A 16013-nucleotide genomic window follows, 5' to 3' on the forward strand; every position below is an offset into this window, starting at 1 on the left:
TGAGCGTCATCAGCATGGGAGCATGTCCTCTGGAATGGTGGCTGAAGTATGAAGGGGCATATGAATGTTTAGCATATCTGGCACGTAAATATCTTGCAATGCCGGCTACAAAAGTGCCATGCAAATGCCTGTTCTCACTTTCTGGTGACATTGTAAATAAGAAGTGGGCAGCATTATCTCCTGTAAATGTAAACAAACTTCTTTCTCTTAGCAATTGGCTGCACAAGAAGTAGGACTGAGTGGACTTGTAGGCTCTGAAGTTTTACATTGTTTTGTTTTTGAGGGCAGTTATGCAACAACAAAAAATCTACATTTGTAAGTTGCACTTCACAGCAAAGAGATTGCACTACAGTACTTGTATGAGGTCATTTGAAAAATACTATTTTTTTTATCATTTTTACAGTGCAAATAGTTGTAATAAAAAATATATAAACACTTTGATTTCAGTTACAACACAGACTAGAATATATTTGAAAACATAGAAAAAATCCAAAATATTTAATAAATTTCAATTGGTATTTTATTGTTTAACAGTGTGATTAAACCTGTGATTAATCGTGATCAATTTTTTTGAGTTAATCGCATGAGTTAATTGTAATTAATCGACAGCCCTACTACCGTAGGAAGGCAATTTTAACTGAAAGGAAGAAGAGACATACCTCCCTAAAGTGCTCAAAAGGGCAACTTCTTAAGGCTTACACAGTTGTTATATTTCCAGGTAGGGAAAGAGTGCATCATGGAAGGGTTGATAATCTTTGCTGCATTGATGAACCTCCTCATGTGGATGAAAATCTAGTTTTGTCTAATTTCTGGAATCTAGAAGGTTATCTAGTGATGCAGTTTGGACCTTGAGAGTACTACCATTTAAAATGCATTCCAATTCCTCTTGAAGGAATAACAGAATACTGGAAATCTCACATTTGGGTGAATTTATGTTCTTGTATTTAGCAGTGGCTGAATTTTGATCAAAACCTGTCATAACCCTTAGATGTAGAGTCTTTTCTAGAAGCTCAGAGATTAGCAACAACTTGTTCTGAGTAATCTTTTCTTCTGCATCCCTTTCAAAACTCATGCCATCAGACTTGTGTATCCAAGCTCATCAGCCTAATTTGTCCTGGAGAGAGAGAATTCCTTACACACCAGCAGAAGAATCAGGTTTCTAGCATTGCCACCAAGTACCAGTGCGTTTGAGACCTTTTTGAGGCTGTGTTATGATGTTTCTTTCACCCTGGTTTTTCTGGGTTATCTTATCTAAAAGAGGAATTAAGGTAGAAGACATACAAGATGCTCTTTAGTCAGTCCTGAGATGGATTCTACTGCTATTGCTTCTGTGTCCATTCCTTTGAAGTACCATTTTGTCTTGACAATCCTGGGAAGTCTTGTGAATGTCCTAGGTTGGCATTGGTCTGGTTCAAGATCTCAGGAAGGTAGTGGAGGAATTCCAAAGGGAAACTCCATTCCCTTTGGATCATCTGTCTTTGGTTGATCTAGTCCATTTTTGTAGCTTTTCAGGTGTATACAACTTTGATTCCACATTTTGTTCAGCCCTTTAGAACAATTATATGGCTTTGTGATGCAGACTGTGGCACACCCTGCATGTAGAACCACAGCCTGACCTTATTAGAGAGATTCTTCCTTGACCGTGAGCTTGCAGTGATAAGATTAGATGAACTACTTTTAGTCCAGAAAGCTGATATGGTCTTGTTCTTCCTCCTGTGACCAGTGTCTTTGTAATGACTCCTGATTCCAGTGGGGACTCCCAGCATCTTTGCAACAACTCCTGGCAGGCTGATATCCATTGTCAATGAGAGTGCCTTGCATGATTATTTCCCTGAATAATCACCAAAGTATCCACAAGCTTACTGATACAGAGAGTTTGGTAAATCTTTAGAGGTCTTGCTGCGTGTGTGGTTCCAGATCCTGAACATGAATTTTTGAAGTAGGTATATGTAATAATTTGAGTTATTGGACTTGACTGTGCACAATACCATCATCCCTAAAATTATCAAGCAGAGATCCTAAGATTACACTACAAGGCTTGAAATGAGCAAGCGGTTGTGATAATCTTTCCTTTCACAGTGTGGTTCTCCTTAAAACATCTTTCACAGAGGCTTTCTAAAAATATTTATTGATAAATATCCATCCACAAAGTGTAACATCCTCCTATCTGTGTGAGCCTTTATGTACACTTCATAATTCTGCCTGTCCAGTATGTTTTAGTTACTATCCGTGCACGGAGTCAGCTGGAATGTGCAGCAATTAGCTGTGGACAATGCCAAATGGAATACATTTGAACCCACCCTCTTGAGCTCTGCCAGTAGATTATATGTGAGGAAGACTTCTTTACTTCTGACCCAAGGACTGTTATGATTTGAATTGTTAAAGAAGTTTTTATCCAGGAATTCCAGTCCTTGTGAAGAGAGGGAAGAGTTTCACAGAGCTTAAAATACGTCTTCAAAAGCTGAGTCTGGCTTTATGGTTTATCTCAGTTTACGAGTTTATTTGCAAACTTTTATTCATGAGGCACACAGGTTTACTAAAAAAACATGATTGTTTTGTAGACAGTAAAAAAAATTTCAATATACTTAAAATAAGCATAATGTCTAAGGTTAAGTTTCTTCTTACTATAGTTTATACTCTTTAACTATAGATTTCCATCACATCACACACAAACTTCTCGTTACTTTGAAAATAACAGCTTCTTGATCAAGCAGTTAAGCCAAGAATCTATTAGTATTGTTAAGCAATCTTATATGCTGCATTACCAGCCTAAAATAGGGGCAAAGAAAACTTTAACCAATGCTGCCGGCGGGTTCTTTTGGCAGGCATGTACAGTTCCTCATGCATACTTTTTTTCCACAGGCTCAGGAGATCCTCAGTACTGTCTCTGGGCAGCTTTGATACCCAGACATTAATCCAGCCGCTATCAACAGATCCTGGAGCTCATAGTTCTGGGTGCTTGGAAGTGCATCCCGAATCCAGGACTAGAGGCAAAGATAAAGTGTATGAAATTAAAGTATTATATCTAGTAGTGCAAAATATTCTCTTCACTGATGAAAAATGCACTCTCCCATCAACTTCACTGTAGTAAAATGCATTCCTCTATCAGCGTCATAGTTGTTGAAGTAAAATTTGGGCTTTAAAAGAGAGAGGAGAGATCCTGTAGAAACAATTATGACTGACATCTTCAGAAATCTGCAAATTAATACAATTTTAAATAGCCCATGTGGTAGTCCAAGTCATGAGAAAAGTTTTGCTGTTGTTTATTATCTGTATTGCAGTAGTATCTAAAGGCCCCAATCATGGATTGAAATCCCATTTTACTAGGTGCTGTTCAAACACGTAACAGTGAGACAGTCACTGCCCCACAGAGCTTACCATTTAAGTATAAGACAAGAAACAACATGTGGATACACAGACACTGGAAGCACAAGATAACAATGAAGCAAATTTGGTCAGCATGAAAAGCAGTGGTCATAGCACATCTACTTAACCATACATTTTTTGTAGACATCATGACAGAGAAGAATTTTAACGAGCCATTTGATGAAGGGCAATGAGGTGGCTATGTGGATTTTTACTGTGAGCTCCTGCTATGCATGAGGGGTGATATGAGAGTTAAGCACAAAGGTGCTTGTCGGAAATTTTCCTAAATCGGTGGCAAAGGCTGGCAACAATAGCAGAGTGGAGGCAGGCATGGATGTCTCAATAGAGAATAAGTGATGATAGGTAGGCCAGGGATAGGACAGAACAGCCTTAAAACCAAAGATGAGTCATTTGTTACGATGCAGTAGAGAAGGGAGAGAAAGTGGTTGGACACACACAGAGGGGTGATAGGATCAAAGCGACTAGCCAGGAAAATGATCTTTGCAGCAGCATTTTGAATGAATACAAGTGGGGCATGATTGCATTTGTCAAGGCCCTAGGGATGGAGGTTGGAGTCGTCAAGATGCAAGAATATTCATGTTTACACACCAAAAGTTTAAATGACAAATCCATTTCGCATTAGCTTGATGTTTCTGTTAAAATGATCAACAAGTGAGGCAATTATAAATATTGACATTTAAATTGCACATCTTAAGCTTTAAAGTTAATGTCCCTGCTGAGGTGAGTGGGGCAATACAGACCTGAGTTATTGTTTGACTTGTCTGCAGACTTAGGAAGAGAACATTGCATCACTTCACATTTTCAGGTTGTCTTTACAACAATAAGAACTGGAAATGTAATTATTACAATGAAATATTGTATGAGGATACAATTAGTGTGACAGATGGGAAAAAGTTATGGCAAAAATGTAAACAGTTTATTGTGTAAAGATATACTGAAGATTACATGAAGATGTTTAAATATAAAAGTTAAATTTATTTTTTTCAATTTTAAATTACAAAAACGAGTACTTTATAAAATTTTTTAAAATGAGTAATTTAAATGTTTTCTGTCTTTCAATAAATTCCTTGGAATCACTTGCACAAAAAATACTATATTGGACCCTTTAGTTAGTGCTATGAGTTGGGAAGGAAATATTTTGTCTTTCTTATAAAAAAAAAAAACAAATGAATACATTCACACTTTAACTGATTTTTTTCAACTAAGCCTTCAGCTTCCATAATGACTCACACCATTTATATGAGGCAAATAAAAGGACTTTATTTATTTATTTGGGTTTTATATTTAACTGATGTGGAACCATAACCATGTGAACATATTAACACTACCCTTGTTTCCCCACTCCCTTTTGTCCTATTTGTTACTCATTTGTTGAGTCTAGTACACCATAGGAGGAAGGAAAACAACTTGCTCTGCAGGGAGGAGACTGGCTCCTGGCCATCTCAGCCAGTAGACCTAGCTCCACCCTCTAGATCCCCCATCCATCTGTGTACCGGCAACAGAAAGTGAGGAGGAGCCATTAGTCCCCAAGCCTGGGAGGCTCAGAGCCACCATAACCAAGAGGAAGAGGTGTAGAGTACTGGTGGTTGGGAACTCCCTTCTGAAAGAGATGGGAGGATAGAATTAGAATTCAAAACAATCTTGACAAATTAAGAATTGGTCGGAAATTAACAAGATGAAATTCAGTTAAGACAGGTGCAAAGTACTGCACTAAAGAGAGAAAAATCAAATGCACAATTACAAAATGGGGAATAACTGGCTAGGCAGTATTACTGCTGAAAAGGATCAGGGGATTAGTGTCCAATTCTGAGCATCACTCTAGGGAAGATGTGGACAAATTGGAGAGAGTCCAGGGGAAAGCAACAAAAATGATAAAAAGCGCAGAAAAGTTGACTTCTGAGAAAAAGTTTAAAAAACTGGGCATGTTTAGTCTTGAAAAAAAGAAGACTGCGGGGAGCTGATGAATCTTCAAATATGTTAAAGGCTGTTATAAAGAGGATGGCAATCAATGGTTCTCCATGTCCACTGAAGGTAGCACAAGAAGTAATGTGCTTAAACTACAGAAAGGGAGATTTAGGTTAGATATTAGGAACAACTTTCTAACTATAAGGATAGTTAAGCTTTGGAATAAGTTTCACAGGGAGGTTTTTAAGAACAGATTGGACAAACACCTGTCAGAGATGGTCTAGGTTTAGCTGGTCCTGCCTTAGTGCAAGGGGCTGAACTGAATGATTTCTCTAGGTCCCTTCCGGCTCTACATTTCTACTATTCTATGAAATTAGGGCCTGACCTTGCAACTGATTCCATACAGGCAGACCATTGTGCAGGTACGGAGTCCCATTGATTTTGTGTAGTTCTCTTTGAAGAATCAGGGCCTTGAATTGTAAATTCTTTAAAGTACGGGCATGTGTATCTGCACAGCAGCTACCCCAATGGCAATGTGATCTTCACTGGGGCCCTTGGGCATTTCCACAAAAAGAGAGTAAATCATAATGAGCAGTATTTATCTTACTATCCTGTAAAATCTTGATGGGGAAGGTCTGTGTCTTTTTTAAAAAGTCTAGTCAAGAGGTTTTGGGGGGAGGGGGAAGCATAGGCCCTGGGGGTGCTCAGCCCCCCCCCACTCCACCCCAGGTCCCACCCCCACCCGCCTCATACCCCGAAGCCCCCACGCCATCCTGCGTCTTCCCACCCCCGCTCCGCCCATGTCCCACCCTTTCTCCCAAGTCTCCACCTCTGTCCTGCCTCTTCCCGCCCAGTTCTGCCCTCTCCCCTGAGCATGCCCCGTTCACGCTCCTCCCCCTTCCTCCCAGAGCCTCCTGCACACCACGAAATAGCTGACTGCAGTGGGCAGTAGGCGCTGGGAGGGAGTGGGAGGAGTTGATCGGTGCAGCCTCTGGTGGGCAGGAGGTGCTCGGGAGGGAATGGGGGAGCTGGTAGCCAGTGGGTGTTAAGCACCTGCTAATTTTTTTCATGGTTGCTCCAGTCCTTGAGCGCCCACGGAGTCGGCATCTATGGGGGGAAGAGAGGGAAACCAAAAGAAATGTTTCATGGTAAGAATGCTGTAGAATCCTTTAGCAAGGGGATCTCTGAAACTAATGGGTGGGAAAGACATCATGGCTGTTAGTCTGATAATATACTTGCTGCATTTTTATAGCAATGTTTATTGCCACCGTAAAATTGTATTATAATAAAAAAATATTTCTTCTCTGAGTGCTTGCTCATGTCCATTCCAATGTAAGTTTGTGCTTGCCCTGAACACCACCACCGGAAAAGTTTTTCTCTCAGTGATATTTGTCAGGTTGGCTCTGGTGCTCCCTGAAGTTGTGTCCTCACAGTGCTGGTATACAGGGCTCCACCCCCACCTCAGTTCCTTCTTATCACCCATGACGGTCGCTGGAACTGCTGCTCTTCCTTGCATTTTCCTGCAAGTATCTCAGTCAACAAAGTCCACTGAGAATCTGTAAATAGTTCTTCTCTTCGAGTTTGTTAGTTAGTATAGTTGGTAGTGGACTCCATTTAGCAGGGTTAGAACTTCCATTGTGCTGGGGTATGTCTCGGTCCTCAGGATTCAAGCAGTGTGTGTCATGCCATCAGCCAATACTGGTTAGTCAACCACATTCCAGCTGCCTCAAGTATCTGGGGGAGGCCCACATGCAGGAGTGTTGCAGGATTTGCAAGGGCTTCAGGCCCAGAAATAAGGAGGACAGGGACACGAGACTCAAGTACCACCTTATGGAGGCAGCACTTCGGAGCTGAGTCACATTGACTTGGCACCAAGTACTTCGGCTTCAGTGAGAAGTGCCCCAGAGTCTCTAAAAGGAGGTGCAGCGCCGTTCCACTTCTCTGGAGCCAAGAAAAGACTCTGTGTCTACGGCCTGGCACCGACACTCATCCTCATTGCAGAGGACAACAACGCCAGCATGGGATTCTCGGCACCGCTCTCTATTGCCAGTGCCAAGAAAGAAGCAGAGAAAAACTGATCAGGGGAGATCCCCAAACCCAAGGTCTGCAGGGCATAGAGTTACTGACAGAGTGTGATCTATGTTGGGCCACTCGGAAATGCCAGCGGTGCACACGGTACCATTGACTCTGGCCCCGGTAAGGGCGCCGTTGGACTCTCCACCAAGGAAGAGCCACCAGAGTTTGACAGCCCTAGTGCTTCCGTCCATGCCGGAGGCATTAGAGGCAGCGAGGGAGTTGCTGTCACTCCTGGTACCGCCATCCCTTGCCACTCAGGAGCTGATTGCGGCGGCACTGGAGGCGAGGAGCTTTACATCACCGAGACCCCAGGTGCCATCAAAAGGTGCAGTGTCCATCTCCTTCCTCCCGGCACCATTCACCGACACCAGTTGGCATCGCCTCACCCTGGTCGCTGAGAACTGACTCCTCGGAGTCGGATTCTGAGGTGGAGTCATACGTCTCCCACAGGAGCAGGCACCACTCCAACCAACAATGTCCAATGACTGAGATGAGCCAGGGCATTTCACCAATGACCTGGTCACCAGCACAGTGACAGATGCCACTACAGTGGCCATTTTGGAATCCCTGGATTTTTCAGCCATTCCAGGGTCCACAGTCCAGGAGGTCCTACTCCATTGGGGTTGAGAGCTCCCCCACCACCTCCTTTGGAGCAGGGACTAGGCCTTGGTGCCAAGCCCAGTACTGAACTGCAAGACCCAGCCCCATGGGACCCATCTGGCGCAGAGGGCAAGGAACAAGGCTCCATGCCCCATTCCTCTTCCTCCTCTCCCAAAGAGAAGGTGGCTGGAACAAGTATAGAGTCTTCCCCAGGACAACTATAGGGCGCACTAGGAGCTCATCAGGAGGGTAGCCCAGAACCTGGGTATCCAGGTCGAGGAGATCTCTGAATCATCCCACGCCCAGGTGGACATTTTAGCAGCTTCAGGGCTATTGCGGATGGCTCTGCCTTTGAACAATGCCTAAGGGCAGGAGCAGTGGAAAAGGTTCCACTGGAGTGAAGGGATTGGGGGTCCTAATCAGACCGATCTTGGACCTACGAAACCTCAACAGAGTCATGAAGAAACTGACCTTCCACGTGGTCTCCTTGGTCTCCATTGTCCCTTCTCTGGATCTAGAGGACCGTGTACTGCCCTCGACTTGAAGGATGCATATTTTAATATTGCGAAATTTCAGGGACACAAAAGGTTCCTATGATTTGTTGTGAACCACATACACTATCAATTTACTGTGCTGCCATTCAGCCTGTCAGTAGCCCCTCAAGTGTTCACGAAGTGCCTGGCAGTCATCGCAGACTTTCTGAGGAGAAAAGGGGTTCAGGTCTACCCCTACCTCGACAACTGGCTGATCAAAAGTCGATCCAAGGCCCAGATGGAGGCAGATGTGGAGATAATACAGTCAACCATCCAGGACCTGGAGCAGTTGATAAATATGCAGAAATCTACCTTTTCCCCAGTTCAAAGGATAGAATTGGAACAGTTCTCAACTCGACCTAGTTCTTTCTCCCAGAAAACTTGTTCAGAGCACTTGGGGCACTCAGAGAGAACCTGAGGAATCACCCCATCACCACATCAAGAAACTGCTTAAAGCTCCTAGGGCATATAGCGTCATCCATCTATGTGGTATAACATGCGAGACTACGGCTCAGATCTCTCCAGCCTTGGCTGGCATCAACATATGCACTGGGCTGACACCATTTCGGAAGGGTGGTATCCGTGATTGCAACCCTTCTTTGGTGGCTGGACCCGCAGTCAGTATGTGCAGGAATCCCATTCTCAAGGCCCCAGTTGTCAATGTCTCATTACAGAAATGGGATGGCGGGGGTCATTTGGGGACCCACAGAACTCGGGGCCTCTGGTCCCCGAAGGAGCTCTCGTTACACATCAATGTGAGGGAACTGAGGGCAGTGCACCTAGCCTGCCAGGTGTTCCAAACCCACTTGGAGGGCAACGGGCATGTCAGTCCTTACAGACAACACGACAGCAGGGCAGAGCACAATCCTCTCCCCTATGCCAGGAAGCTCTTCAACTGTGGGAATTCAGCATAGCCCACTCAATTCACCTTGAAGCCTCCTACTTTCCAGGCTCACAGAACGAGTTAGTGGATCACCTCAGCAGATCCTTTCCCAACCATCACGAATGGTCCATTCGCCCAGACATTGTGAGCACCATTTCCCAGAGATGGGGAACTCCCCAGGTAGACCTGTTTGTGACAAAACACAACAGGAAGTGTCTTCAGTTCTGCTCCTTCCTAGCCACAGCCTGGGCTCACTCGCAGACACCTTTCTCCTTCTTTGGACGGACCATCTCTTGTATGCGTTCCCTCCCATGCCTCTCGTACAGAGTTCTGCTGAAGGTCAGAAGCGACAGTACGCATCTTATTCTGATAACCCAGCCTGGCCATGTCAGCACTGATTCACCACCCTTCTAGATCTCTTGGTGGACACGCCAATCAGACTGCCCCCGTTCCTGGGCCTGATCTTTCAGGGCCCCAGCTCCATGGCTGAATCCTGCAGAACTGGCACACTCTGGGCCTGTTTGCAAGGTGCTTTTTGGGAGCAGGAAACTCTCCACTTGAACCACTTACCTGGCAAAGTGGAAGAGATTCTCAATTTGTTCAGTGCAAAAGGGATTTTGCCTGCTCAGTCAACACTGCCTTTCATTACAGATTGAAACACTCCACTTGAAACAGCAAGGCCTAACAGTATAATCTATTAGGGTCCATCTAGCTGCAATCTCGGCCTTTCACCCATGGGTGAATGAGCAGTTAGTTTTCTCAAACTCGATCTGTGGTCGTTTTCTTAAGGGCCTGGAGCGGCTATACCCCTAGGTACACCAGCCACTCCCTCCCCGGACCTCAACTTGGTGCTGGCGAATCTAACAGGACACCATTTGAACCACTGGCAACGTTCTCTCTGCTCTACCTGTCCTGAAAGGTGGAATTACTTCTGCCAGAAGGGACTCAGAGATCAGAGCTCTTACTTCAGAACCACCATACACAGTTGTCTTCAAGGACAAAGTTCAGCTGCAGCCACACCCGGACTTCCTGCCATAGTAACCAGGATATTTTCCTACCTGTCTTCTATCCGAAGCCACATACTAACAGGGAGGAACAGAGACTCCAGCTAGGTGTTGTGTACACTAACCTTTTCCATAAAAAGGACTCAACCTTTTCAGAAATCCGCTCAGCTTTTCATAACCATTGCAGACAGAATGAAAGGCCACCTAGTCTCAGACCAGAGAATTTCATTGTGGATCACTGTATCTTAACATGCTATGATCTAGCAAAGGTCCTAGCTCCTCCAATGACAGCCTATTCTACAAGAGCTCAATCATCGGTGGCAATGTTCACGGCGCAAATCCCGGTTCAGGACATTTACAGAACGGCAACATGGCCGTCAGTTCACCCTTTCACATCCAACTATGTCATCACCCAGCAAGCTAGAGATGATGCGTGTTTCGGCAAAGCCGTGTTACAATCAGTGCGCCAATTAACTCCGAACCCTCCACCTGCGCAACTGCTTGGGAGTCACCTACGTTGGAATGGACATGAGGAAAGCCCTCAAAGAAGCAAAAACAATTACTATCCTTCCGTAACTGTTGTTCTTCAAGATGTGTTGCTCATGTCCATTCCACCCCCTGCCCACTCCGCCTGCCCCTCTGTCCAAGGCTAGGTCCACCCTACCCGCCTGATTCGGCGGGTAGAGATCGATCTTCTGGGATCAATTTATCGCGTTTCATCTGGACGCGATAAATCGATCCCAGAAGCGCTCCTCCGTCGACTGTGGAACTCCTGCTCGCCGAGAGGAGGAAGCGCTGTCGACGGGGGAGCTTGCCTGTGCCACGTGGACCCACAGTAAGTAAACTTAATTCGATCTAGGAAACGTCGACTTCAGCTACGCTATTCTCATAGCTGAAGTTGCGTTTCCTAGATTGATCCCCCGTCCCAGTGTGGACCAAGCCCAAGTTAGCCAGCAAAAAGGAACTGAGAGGTAGCAGGGCCCTATATACAGACGCTATGAAGGTGTGGCTCCCGGGGGCACCAGAGCCGACCCCATGGATACCATGGGGGAAAAACTTTCTGGCAGTAGTGCTCAGGGTGAGCACACACCTACACTGTAATGGACATGAGCAACACATCTTGAAGAACAGTTATGGAAAGTTAGTAACTGAGGTTTTTTAAAAGAAATTTGCTCACTTAGCGTGATTCCAAGCTCTCACTTTTATGACTTCTCTTGTTGCATGTTTGCTTCTTAATGTGAAGTAGGTATTTAACTACAGGTGTTAATTCTTGCTGGGTTTTGCCCCAGGATCATTGCAAAAACAAACATTTTTAAGTTTGGGCAGGGGTGGGTAAATGTTAGCAAAAGCATACAATTTATGCCCAAACGGTAAACATCATTACTAAACAAAAGGTAAAGCGACAGTTGCACACAATCTTATGTAATCATTCCAACATTAAAAATAACATCTGTTTTTGTTTATACTTGTATTGCATTGTATTTTCAACCACTAATATAAAAAAATTATATATAAAAAAAATCAGTGGGGAAAGAAGTGCCTGTTTCTAGAATGAAAAAATTCTTCATCTAGACTTATTAGTTTCTTCCTTCTCCCTTAGTCTGTCACACTGAAAATAAATTCAAATATATGACAGATGTGAGAAGTATTCAACTTTTTTGATGGCAGTTTAAATTGTCCTTATTGTTTAAATGATCACTGTTTACCTGAAGGCCCAAAGTACTTGATTTTTGACATTTTTATAAACTTTCTATGCATTATACAGTTTTATGCTAAGTTATAGTATTGAAAAGAACATCTAGCTATTGTATTCTAATAAGTTTGAAATAAAATGCAAAAATACACAGATCAGAATATAATGGTTTACCTAACGTTAATTGTGGAGGATTAGGATCAAGGACATATTCTTTTTCTGGATCTTCCTTTTTTGTGTGGAGAATTCTCTTTTTTCTTAGTCCAGTATCTACTACTGCTCTGACCATCTCTTTGTTCACAGGTTTGTAAGTGTTCTTTTTATTCCTTAACTTTGACTTAAAAGGATCTGCTAATGAAAGATCCTGGAGCTGAAGGTTATGTAAAATATGATCTTGTAAAGCAACTGCAGTAACAGCTAAAGTATCTTGTTTGGAGGAACTGCCCTAAAAAAAAAATCCATAATTATTAATATAAATGACTTGTATGCGTGTACAGTATGTTAAAGAAAAGTTCAGCCCTTAGCCAATGATGTTTTAATTTGACAAAGCTTTTTATACATATACAACTCCCATGCTTGAAGTCTTACTAATATACAATTACCATAATATGAAACTTAAGATTGATGTTACTGACACATCCTAACCTTAACTTATAAAGTCAAAAGAAATGTTTGATTTATGGTTTATATTAAATAAAATAGCAGTAATTTTTAACTTTTAATTACTGAACCCATAATTATTATATGCAATAAACTCATTATGAATTATAAAAGCTTGACATGCCTAAACATATTTTGCCTCAGTATAATTAAAACAATCCCAAGGCTAATCTTGCCTTTCAGAGCCCTGAACATAAACAAATACTTGTAAGTATATATTACTTTTAACACACTAAACGGGCCTATCTATATTCATTTCAATTTTTTGAAATGCTCATTTATTTTAGCATAAAATGACCTGTGCACCTTGTAATTGTTTTTAGAATTGTGAACTGAAGTCATTGATGAACTACTTGTCTTCAAAACAGAATAATGATGCTCCATTGATAGGGACAATTGACAGCATATTTTGTAATATCTTGTAGTTCTAAAACCAAAAATACAAAAGAATTAGTAATGTTTTTGATCAACAGAAATACTCTCATTGACAATACAGTGGAAGTGTACAAAATTAATGTTCACTATTTTCTACATCTGTGGACAACAAGAGGTTAGCACAACACACAATGGTGCTGAAAAAATTAGCTCCATGTAACCAAAAGTAGATTGTGACTCCTCTCTCCCCACAAACTCCAATGTACTGCATATGCTGTACACAGTATATTTTTGGATAGGAGCTAATGGATCTGTCATCTGCCTTTATATCAGCTTTTTAGATTATTTGTATTGTGTTAGCACCTAACAGTCCCAGTCATGGACCTGGACCCCATTAAGATAAGCGCGCGCACACACACACACACACACACACACACACACACACACACACACACACACACACACTCTCTCTCTCTCTCTCTCTCCCCCTCCTAGAAACTACTTCAACATCTGTTGGTCGACCATCCTCCCTTCCCAATTTGGGTACCTTAGGTCTCTGTTCTGAGCCTTCTCCTCTTGTTCCTATCCTTGGCTGAATTCAGCTGCTCACTGAGTTGAATTCTCTCTTTGCATGATGACTTTCAGGTATATTTCTCCACCCCTGAACTGTACTCTGTGCTTCGATATAGGTTGCCAACCCTCCCAGTTTTGCCAGGAGTCTCTTGGAATCAGGCTCTATCTCCCGGAGGCCACTGAAGCCAAACCGGAAGATTTTAGGTTGATAAAAGTCCAGCGGCGCAGTAGGGCTAAGGCAGGCTCCCTGCCTTCCCTGGCTCCATGCTGCTCCCAGAGCAGCCAGCACGTCCCTGCGGCCTGGGGCGGTGGGGGCCCACAGGGGTCTCCGTGTGCTGACCCTGCCTCCGGTGCCAACTCCACAACTCCCATTGGCTGGGAACTGCGACCAATGGGAGATGCGGGGGGTGCATGCAAGTAGGGGCAGCGCACGGAACCCCCTGCCCCCCCCTCCAGGGGCCACAGGGACATTCTGGCCGATTCCGGGAGCGGCGAGGGGCTAGGGAGCCTTCCTTAGCCCCACTGTGCCGCCAACTGAGAGCCGCCCGAGGTAAGTGCTGCCTGGCCAGAGCCCACACCCCAACCTCCTGCCCCAGCCCTGAGCCCCCTCCTGAACCCCTGACCCTAGCCCTGAGCCCCTTCCCAGAGCCAGCACCCCATACCCCCTCCTGCACCCCAACCCCCTGCCCCAGCCCGGAGCCCCCTTCTGCACCCAAACTCCCTCCCACAGAACTTGCACCCCACACCCCCTCCCTGCACCCCAACCCGCTGACCCAGGCTCAGCCTGGAGCCCCTTCCCACACTCTGAACCCCTTGACCCCAGCCTAGAGCCCACAACCACTCCCATATCCCAACCCCCTACCCCGTGAGAGTGAGTGAGGGTGGGGGAGAGCAAGCGATGGAGGGAGTGGGGATGGAATGAGCAGGGTGGGGCCTCGTAGAAGGGGCAGGGCCTTGGGGCAGTGGGCAGGGCAAGGGTATTTGGGTATGTTGGCAACTCTACTTTGATATCATATTTTGCTGCCTCCCTGACTGCCTATATTGAATTGTTTGTCATCTTAGACTCAACATGGCCAAGTCTAAACTCATAATCTTTCATCCCAAACCTCCACTACTTCCCATCTTCTTTACCATTAATAATGCCACTATCCTCTGTCATGGAGGCCTGTAATTAATTTGGGGATGTCTTTGACTTCTCCCTTTCCTTCTCTCCCCACATCAAGACTATGGTCAACTCATGTTGCCTTTTTCCTCCTCTATTCAAAATCTGGCCTTTCATTTCCACCCCAAATAGAAAAATCTCCAAATTCCTTGTCCCTACACATATCATCTCCCACTTTCATTACTGCAATTTCCTTCTCCCTTGGTCTTCTTCATACTAACCTTATGGTTCCATTCCATCCAAAATGCTGTTGCCAAAGGCTACCTTCTTATCCATGACTAAAACTAGACACCATTTACTCGCTGTGCTGGTGCGCATCTAATTAAAACTTCTTGTCCTTACTTCAAGGCTGTATGTTGCACAACTCCTGCCTGAATCTTGGACCTGGATGTGTCTGTGTTGCTCCCCACCACTCTTTCTGCTCACTAATGACTACACCTTCAATACTCTTTTTGTATCCTCCTCTCACAAACATTTCTGTGCCTTCTTCCCCGCTGCCCTTTGTGCTTGGAATGCCCCCACAAACCTGTCCATCAAGTCCACGCCCCTTGTCACATTCAAATCCCTCCTAACAACTCAACCACTTCTGCTGTTTTACCTATGGAAAAATTAAGGGGAGGACAAATATCACCAAAAAAGGGGGAAAGAGAACCTTCAAGATGAGTAGTGATAACAAATAATAGAGAAGGACTGGAATGAGAAAAGACAAGGTTATAGTGATAGAATCACTAACTGGATTTTGCCATATATATTAACCTATTTATTTTGGACATTATAGAAGAAGTGAGTTATGGATTTGAATGAAAAACACACTACAATCACCTGATGATGAGGCTGTTATTTTAGAATTGGCATAATTAATCTACATTATGATTACAATTGTCTCCATCTTGACTGCTGCAGTAATAGAAGCAACTGTGCACCTCGGTGATGGGTAAAGACTGCAGCATGACTAACCAATCTAACCACGTTGGGACCCCTGGTCCAGATCATTTGGAGGTGATGATGGTAGGTTGGGGAAAATAACCAGAAGACATGATTGTGGTTCTAGTCTCCTTCAACGAGGTTGTGCATCCGTCTTTCATTACCAGAGTTTATAATACGGAGTTCTGGATAGTATCAGTAGCTAGGATTGCTTTCCTCTATTTATGCTTGGCCAAAA

General features: G+C 44.1%; 2 protein-coding genes across 6 annotated transcripts in view; one reads left to right on the top strand and one right to left on the bottom strand.

Annotated features, from left to right (window-relative positions):
- The window catches only part of LMBR1 (limb development membrane protein 1), a 218787-nt gene that overhangs the window by 172741 nt on the left and 30033 nt on the right, over nucleotides 1–16013 (top strand). The window lies entirely within an intron of this gene.
- RNF32 (ring finger protein 32) overlaps nucleotides 1–16013 on the bottom strand; it is a 52251-nt gene that overhangs the window by 33544 nt on the left and 2694 nt on the right. For all 5 annotated transcript variants that reach the window (XM_054021118.1, XM_054021116.1, XM_054021120.1 and 2 more), the window contains exons 2-3: nucleotides 13048–13168; nucleotides 12256–12526 (exon numbers count right to left, since the gene is read on the bottom strand). In XM_054021118.1, the coding sequence (XP_053877093.1) occupies nucleotides 12256–12526; nucleotides 13048–13125 (349 nt within the window). In that variant the 5' untranslated portion in view covers nucleotides 13126–13168. The remainder of the gene's footprint in view (nucleotides 1–12255; nucleotides 12527–13047; nucleotides 13169–16013) is intronic.

Source organism: Malaclemys terrapin, chromosome 2 (genome assembly GCF_027887155.1).
Source record: "Malaclemys terrapin pileata isolate rMalTer1 chromosome 2, rMalTer1.hap1, whole genome shotgun sequence".
Lineage (NCBI taxonomy): Eukaryota > Metazoa > Chordata > Testudines > Emydidae > Malaclemys > Malaclemys terrapin.